We start from the raw sequence: 7,113 nt of genomic DNA, 5'->3' as shown, positions 1-7,113 counted from the left end.
AAACAACTATAATTTTACTTAAAAATTTAGATCATATGTTGTTATAGTGAATTAATTTAATAAAAAATATCTCTTACAACTATGAATATTGTTGTTATAAGTGAAAAATTATTAGAAGAATAAAATAAAAAAATAAAAAAAAATTAATTCTTTTATAAATTTGACTGAAATGTTATAGAGACTGAATATATAAATATAAAAGTATAATTAAATAAAAAAAAATTCTTAAAGAATCTGCTGCAACGAGACAGTAACTAATGTAATTAATCTCCGTATTTTATAGGTACATTAAAGGGATAATTAAATAGCAATTAATGAAGTGGAGTTAGTATTTGACAAGCACACGCATTAATTATAGTTTCCTTTTGACAATCACTTGGTCAGTGCCGCCCAAATTATTCTATTTTGGAAGAGAATATCAAGATCGATACATTTTTCTTTTTTTCATTTTATTCTACTCCAATCTGAATAATCAAAGAAACTAAAGGGTTACCACTAAAGTTAATTACAAAAATAGGCAACTCAAAATTCAGGTAGTTCAGGTAAATCCGCGGCTCTGGTGAAAAGATTATACCAAAAATCCATGTTAGCATCGGTATCATAAAGATTGGAACCACAGCCATTCACTGTTTCCAATGCTGGTAATGGAGGAGGCGGAGAGCTTGGGAAATATTGGTCCGAACCAACCACTCGGAAATCGGCGGCCATGCTTGAGTTATCAGCCGATAATACTTCGGACCAGAAGTTTTCATCGATTTCAGAGACGTCTTCGTTGGTTTCAGTGTTGGTGGTGAAGGTGTGGCTGTTGCTGTTGTTTTCGCTTGTGGAAACGTCGCTGCTGGATTGTGGTGGGGAAACTGGACTGTAAATTGTCACGGGTTGTTGTTCTCTTTTGATGTCTTCGGAAGGATCAATAGGTTGTCGGTTATTGGCATTGGACCCATGGCTGTGTTTGAGCCTCTTCTTCAAGTGGGTGTGCCATACGTTTTTAATTTCGTTGTCCGTTCTTCCCGGTAACCTCGCCGCAATTGCCGACCATCTGAAACAAAAACGAGAATCAGAATCTTGGCTTGGGGCAGTGATGAAATAAAAGATGGAAAACGGGGTTTGTTTTTTAGTGTTTAAGTGCAGTAACCAAAGTGATGATCTTGTTTGATATTTTAAGTGTTTTTTGTTTTTTTGGGAACTTTGAATCGTGTTGATAATAAACATAGTGACAATCGCGGCAAGGAATCTTTTCAGTCCCACACGTTTCTATGCTTATATTTAATTAATAACCAAATAGAAATTAAAAATGGTTAGAAGACCGATGGGGTATTATTAAAAAACAGCATATTCCGATATCTTGAATTATTATATATATATAAATGAACAGAAGATCAATCTAGTTGTCAAGATCTTAAGTCATGATGAAGTTAAGTTGGATCTGAGGAAGAAAGGGATATTACCTATTACCAAGCATTTCATGTAAGTTGATAATGGTATCCTCTTCTTCCCTGGTGAAATTCCCTCGTTTAATGTCTGGCCTCAAATAGTTGGTCCATCGTAGTCTGCAACTCTTTCCACACCTCAATAGACCTGGAAAAAGACAAGCAAAACAACAACAACAGAAAGACATGAAACAAGATGAGAAAAAAGATCGGAACCCATAAATACTAAAATTACAAATGATCAAGACGATGAAGTTGCATGTATGTTTGTTTGGATTTTAAACCAAGTAACTTACCAGCTTGTTTGGGGAGAGCACGCCAGTTGCCATGTCCGTGGAGTTGAATGTAATTGATAAGAATCTGATCTTCTTCAGGGGTCCAAGGACCTTTCTTCAATCCCATTTTCTCACAGCATGGAGCTCTCACCATTCTTCTTTCTCTTTCTCTCTCCTTGAGCTCTGTTTGGAGATGGCTAGAGAAATGATTCAAAGCTGAAAATAACAGTATATATAGGGGCTGCGTACATATTAGTGTCGACGCAAAAACACCTAAAATCAAAGTTGTGCTGTACAAAGAAGTCCATACTGTACTATTATAAAAGTATATTCATAGATTTACTTTTAGTTTTCTTTAAATGCCGTATGAAATAAAATATATCAAAAAAGTGACTGTTAATATTATCATTCCAACTTCAAATCTATTATTATTTTTATTTATTTTGTGATGTACACTCCTTATTTCCAAATTTTACTTCACATTTTAAAATTTCTTTTTATTAATTTAACTATCAACTGAAGTTTTAATACTAGATGGAGTAGATTTTAAACATTTCCATCAATTTGATATCTATTGGACTGCTTTATTCTTCCTTCATTTTTTTTTATTAATTTAATTCTCAACTTATTACCTACATAACTTACATCTAATATGTTTGCCTTTTATTTTTTCATCATACTGTTTTCTAATATGTATGTCACAAAATTGTCCATGTATTACATATTATAAAAATATTTTATGTCATTATACTCAATGATTTTTTTACTTAAATAATATAAAATAATAATTAATTACAAAAAAATGTATGAAAAATTGATTAATTACGAAAATAGGCATTTGTTACAGTGTTCTAATGGTGCTGCTTGACATATTGGCGGCACTAGACTCAAATGTGATAATATTAAAACTTCAAGGACTTGATCTGTGAATTTCCCGTTTTGATTGGCAGCTGAAAGAAAAAAGGCTTTAAGGATGTGTCTCACAATGTTGCGGCACCAAACTTTAAATAAAGTAAATTGCTTCATATACCTCCCTTATTTATTATTATCTTTTATTTCCCTTTAACATAAAAAATAGAGAGGTCTCTTACCAAAAAAGTATTTTTTGTAAAAAAGCTTACTTCAACTGGAAATAAACTTTATTTATTTTTCAAAAAATAATTATAATTTTATTATCAAATTGATTTACGAACACAATATAAAATTATCATTATAAAGCTTTAGAAAAATCTTTTATGTATAAATTATAATTATTAGTTAAATTTATAGTTTCCAAATATAATGTGAGCAAAATAAAAACTATTATATTTTATAATTTGATTATCAATTTGATTTACAAACACAATATAAAATTATAATTATAAAAGCTTTAGAAAAATCTTATTATGTATCAAATATAATTATTAGTTAAATTTATAGTTTCCAAATATAATGTGAGTGAAAGAAAACTATTATGAATACTATTAACGGCTATGTTAGACATAATACGAATAAAAAAATTAGTTTTCGAAAAATAAATAAAATTTATTTTTAGTTGGAATCGACTTATTTTACAGAAATACTTTTTGATAGAAAATTTTTTTGGACTAATTGGTAAGAGTCCCCTTTATTTTTAATGTTAAAGGGGAATAAAAGAAAATAATAAACAAGGGGGTTTTCGAAGCAATTTACCCTATTTAAAGTTTGGTGCCGCCACCGTTTAAAGCCTTTTTTCCAGCTACCAATCAAAATGGGAAATATACAGATCAGATTCCTGAATATTTTAGGTCATCACATTTTAGTCTGATGCCGTCAATATATCAAGCGACACCGTCAGAACACTGTAACAAAAGCCTATTTTTGTAATTAATATGTTTCCCATACCTTTTCGTAATTATTTATTTTTTAAATTATTTGGGTAAAAAAGCCTATACTCAAGCTACCATTCAATTCTTAAGCTAACGATAAGTTGATGAACGAATGTGATTTATACAATAATAATATTTTAAAAACTCAATTAAAATTTTTTAAAATTTAAGAATCAATTTAAAATTTTATAAAAGTTTTGTGCAATTAAATTTTTTTTAAATACTTTCCAATAAGATATCCTCAACCAAAAATTTGAGGAAATCTCTTTTGTTGATTACATCTTTACTATATTTAAGCTCTTGATTAAGTTAATGCTATGAGTCGATTGAATATCAACTCAATTGAAAATTGACTAAATTCTCATTTTTTTACAAAGTAATAAATATAGCTTTAACGTGTTTCTCAACATAAATTTTGAAGGACATTAACATTTTATGGGATTTGAACTTTTTTAGCAATTCAACCTTACCATCACAGTTGAAGTTACATTTGTTTATTATATCAATTTTTTATGAATATATTTTTACATGATCTCTTTCAACTCATTGTGGGTGTGTCATAATCTAGTATATATCAAAATTTCTCTCCTATTGAAGTCTGCGATGGGTCGGTCCAATGTTCAAAATAAAATTGGGGAGGGGGATAATCTAAATATCATAATGTATTAATATTAATTGATACTATGACCGTTCTAGTCCTTAGATGTTACCAAGTAGTTTAGGTTCTGTTTCGGTCAAGATTTTGGTGCGCTTTGGTTGTTTCGATGTGTTTCGGCCAATGCTAGTTTGTATCAGTCTATACCTGTTGATACAAAATTTTAATACTTTAAACATAATTTTAATTTTTTTTATCTTAAGCATTTTTATTTTTTATAATTACATTTAAAATTAAAATAAAATTATTAAATTAAATTATTCAATCTAATTAATAATTTTAACATTTATATTTGGATATAAATATATTTATATAGAAGTAATTGAAATATATTTGCATGTTTATATAGTATATAATTTATTAAGAAAATAAAAATTAGACTATAAATATGAAATATATATAAAAAAATATTGATAAACTTAAAATGACAGATTAAAATATACCAATATCAATCGGGGTCATCCATGCAACACTGGATATCTTAGGCGTAATGATAAATAAAAAAATCAATGGGTACTATTAACAACATATTTGATTAGTTGATATAATCATAGTTGAAGATATAATATTACTATATTTTGGTACAGAAAATTAAAATATAAATTTAGGGAACCAAATTTGAAATAATCAAAAAGCTTGACTAAGTCTTTAATATTTTTAATCAATTAATGCCATCTCAATTAAACAAATTTAAACAACCCAATATATTATTATTAAAAATATTATGTATACTAATAAAAAAAATTCTTAGCTAAATTTAAATTAGTATGGTGAGTTATCCACAAACCAATTAAGTTAAAAAAAATTAAAAAACTAAAATAAATCATAGATACATATACAAATAGAATCTTTTAGTAATTTAATAATTTTTCTTATTCTTTTTTATTATTCATAGTGTAAAGATGTTGTAATCAAAGTATTCTTCGTTGACAGTAATAATTATTCCATTTATTATGGGTGCTCTTCGAAGAAGTTAACGATTGGTCATAAAAAATGTTCTAATCTAAACTTGATCACGAGCCGGCTTGACCCAAAAATGGTTTTAAAATTCTGTCAGGCTCGATCTAGATTAAAAATGCTAAACTCGAGCTTGACCCGGCTCACCAGTATTAATTTTTTATATAAAAATAAATTTAAAAAATATAATACATTAAATGCACTAAAATATTAAAATAAATATTTCTCAACAAATTGAAAATACATTAAAAAAATCTTTATACTCAAATAACATTAAGATAGTTGCAACTTAGCAAGCAAATGGCTCTAAAATAGTAGCAAAATTAACAATAAAACAAAAGTTATACAATGTCCAAACAATAACAACAAAGTAGTAGCAATATAATTGTAAAATGACAGTAAAACAACAACAAAAAATATCAGAAAAAAAGTATAGGCTAATTCAGGCCGAGTTTGGGCCAAAAAATCCTACCCGAGGCCTGACCCCTTTAGAAAATAAGCCTTATTTTTTATTTAAGTCCATTTTTCAGGCCTATATTTTGCCCAAACCTTCTCACTTTTCAAGCGAGTTTTTAGGTCTGGACAGGTGACTTAACCCATGATAATTTATTCTCATGAGCAAAGGATCAAACCATCGGCCACATAATTAAGAGATGAAGTAAATAATCATCACACCATACCTCATAGTTTTGTTTTTGTAGAATTTTCTTTTTCACCATCTCTTTGAAGGAGTTACTCATGTAATTAGAAAACTACCCACTTCTCACAATTAACCGGTTATTCATTTTTCTCAATTTTTTTCAAGAATCTTATATTTTTATTGTAAAAAATATATATATATATATATATATTTCTTAATCTGTACTTGATTTCTATTATGATTTTGTAGATATTAAATTAATTACATTTTATTATATTTTAATACATATTACATATTATTGTTATGTTTTATTACTCACCAAGTAATCATGTTTTACACTAATTTATATTTTTATATCACATGCATTGAGTTGTAATAATAAAGATATTTATATGTTTTACCTTTTCGTATAATATATATTTTAAAAATTATTCACTACCTATAAATATATCAATTTCAGTATTATTAGTTAAGATTAAGTACTTAGGTTGGAATTATATTATGTACATTAAAAATAGTTTTATTTATTTATTGTGTTTTATATTCATTTGCTTTTATATTATTATTATTCGAATATATATTTATAATTAGAAAATGTGATATAAGATGCGTTGGCCGCAACCATGTTTTTGTCCTTTCTCTGAGTTTTGTTTTTATGTATAAATATAAAATTTCCCAACAATAAAAAAGATTGTTGTTTATTGAATAATGAAATGCCAAATTGATGCCAATGCCATTACAGCCCTTTAATCGATGAAGCTACAATAAGTAATGTTGAATTTGAGTATAAAGTTTTATAATTCGAATGAAAAATTATAAGAATCCAAAAATATATACGTTAGAATTTAATAAATGTACTTCAAATCCAATTGTAAATATCTACAGCCTAAACCTCTAATATAAAATTTTAATTTTTAATTTAATTTAAAATTATACCTACAATTATTATTAAAATTAATCATTATAAGTAATAAACTGAATAACACTTATGTCTAACATTTCGGTGTTCTGATAAGCTAAATTTTTTTCGTTAACCTAATATCTTATTGGCCAATAACTAAGTATAAATTGTGCGCATTATAGATTGTCCAAGGGCCTTGCCCAACGAAATAGAGCTAAGTGTCTTATGTCAATCATCAAAATAAGACATTATTTAAACTATTCGAGGAGACATTAAACTAAAAACTGCTCCTTCACTTAGCCAGAAGGTTTACACTCTAATTGCCTTTCCTTAAAGTATATTGAATTTATGTAACACCCCAAATCCGACCTAGACGTTATGGCCGAATTCGGAGGTGTCACATGAAAT

The 7,113-nt window shown here is 27.5% G+C and overlaps 1 protein-coding gene across 1 annotated transcript; it reads right to left on the bottom strand.

The window, feature by feature from the left end:
* Positions 1–384: 384 nt before the first annotated feature.
* Positions 385–2,073, bottom strand: LOC107923882 (transcription factor MYB30). The gene is made up of 3 exons (XM_016854050.2): positions 1,727–2,073; positions 1,449–1,578; positions 385–1,039 (listed from the first exon to the last, which is right to left on the bottom strand). Exons 1-3 carry the CDS (start codon positions 1,857–1,859, stop codon positions 523–525), a joined length of 780 nt encoding a protein of 259 aa, XP_016709539.1. The 5' UTR covers positions 1,860–2,073; the 3' UTR covers positions 385–522.
* Between the last annotated feature and the right edge of the window lie 5,040 nt (positions 2,074–7,113).

Source organism: Gossypium hirsutum, chromosome A11 (assembly GCF_007990345.1).
Source record: "Gossypium hirsutum isolate 1008001.06 chromosome A11, Gossypium_hirsutum_v2.1, whole genome shotgun sequence".
Classification (NCBI taxonomy): domain Eukaryota; kingdom Viridiplantae; phylum Streptophyta; class Magnoliopsida; order Malvales; family Malvaceae; genus Gossypium; species Gossypium hirsutum.
The sequence above is the reverse complement of the archived record's forward strand: the minus strand, read 5'-3'. Positions and strand labels throughout refer to the sequence as shown.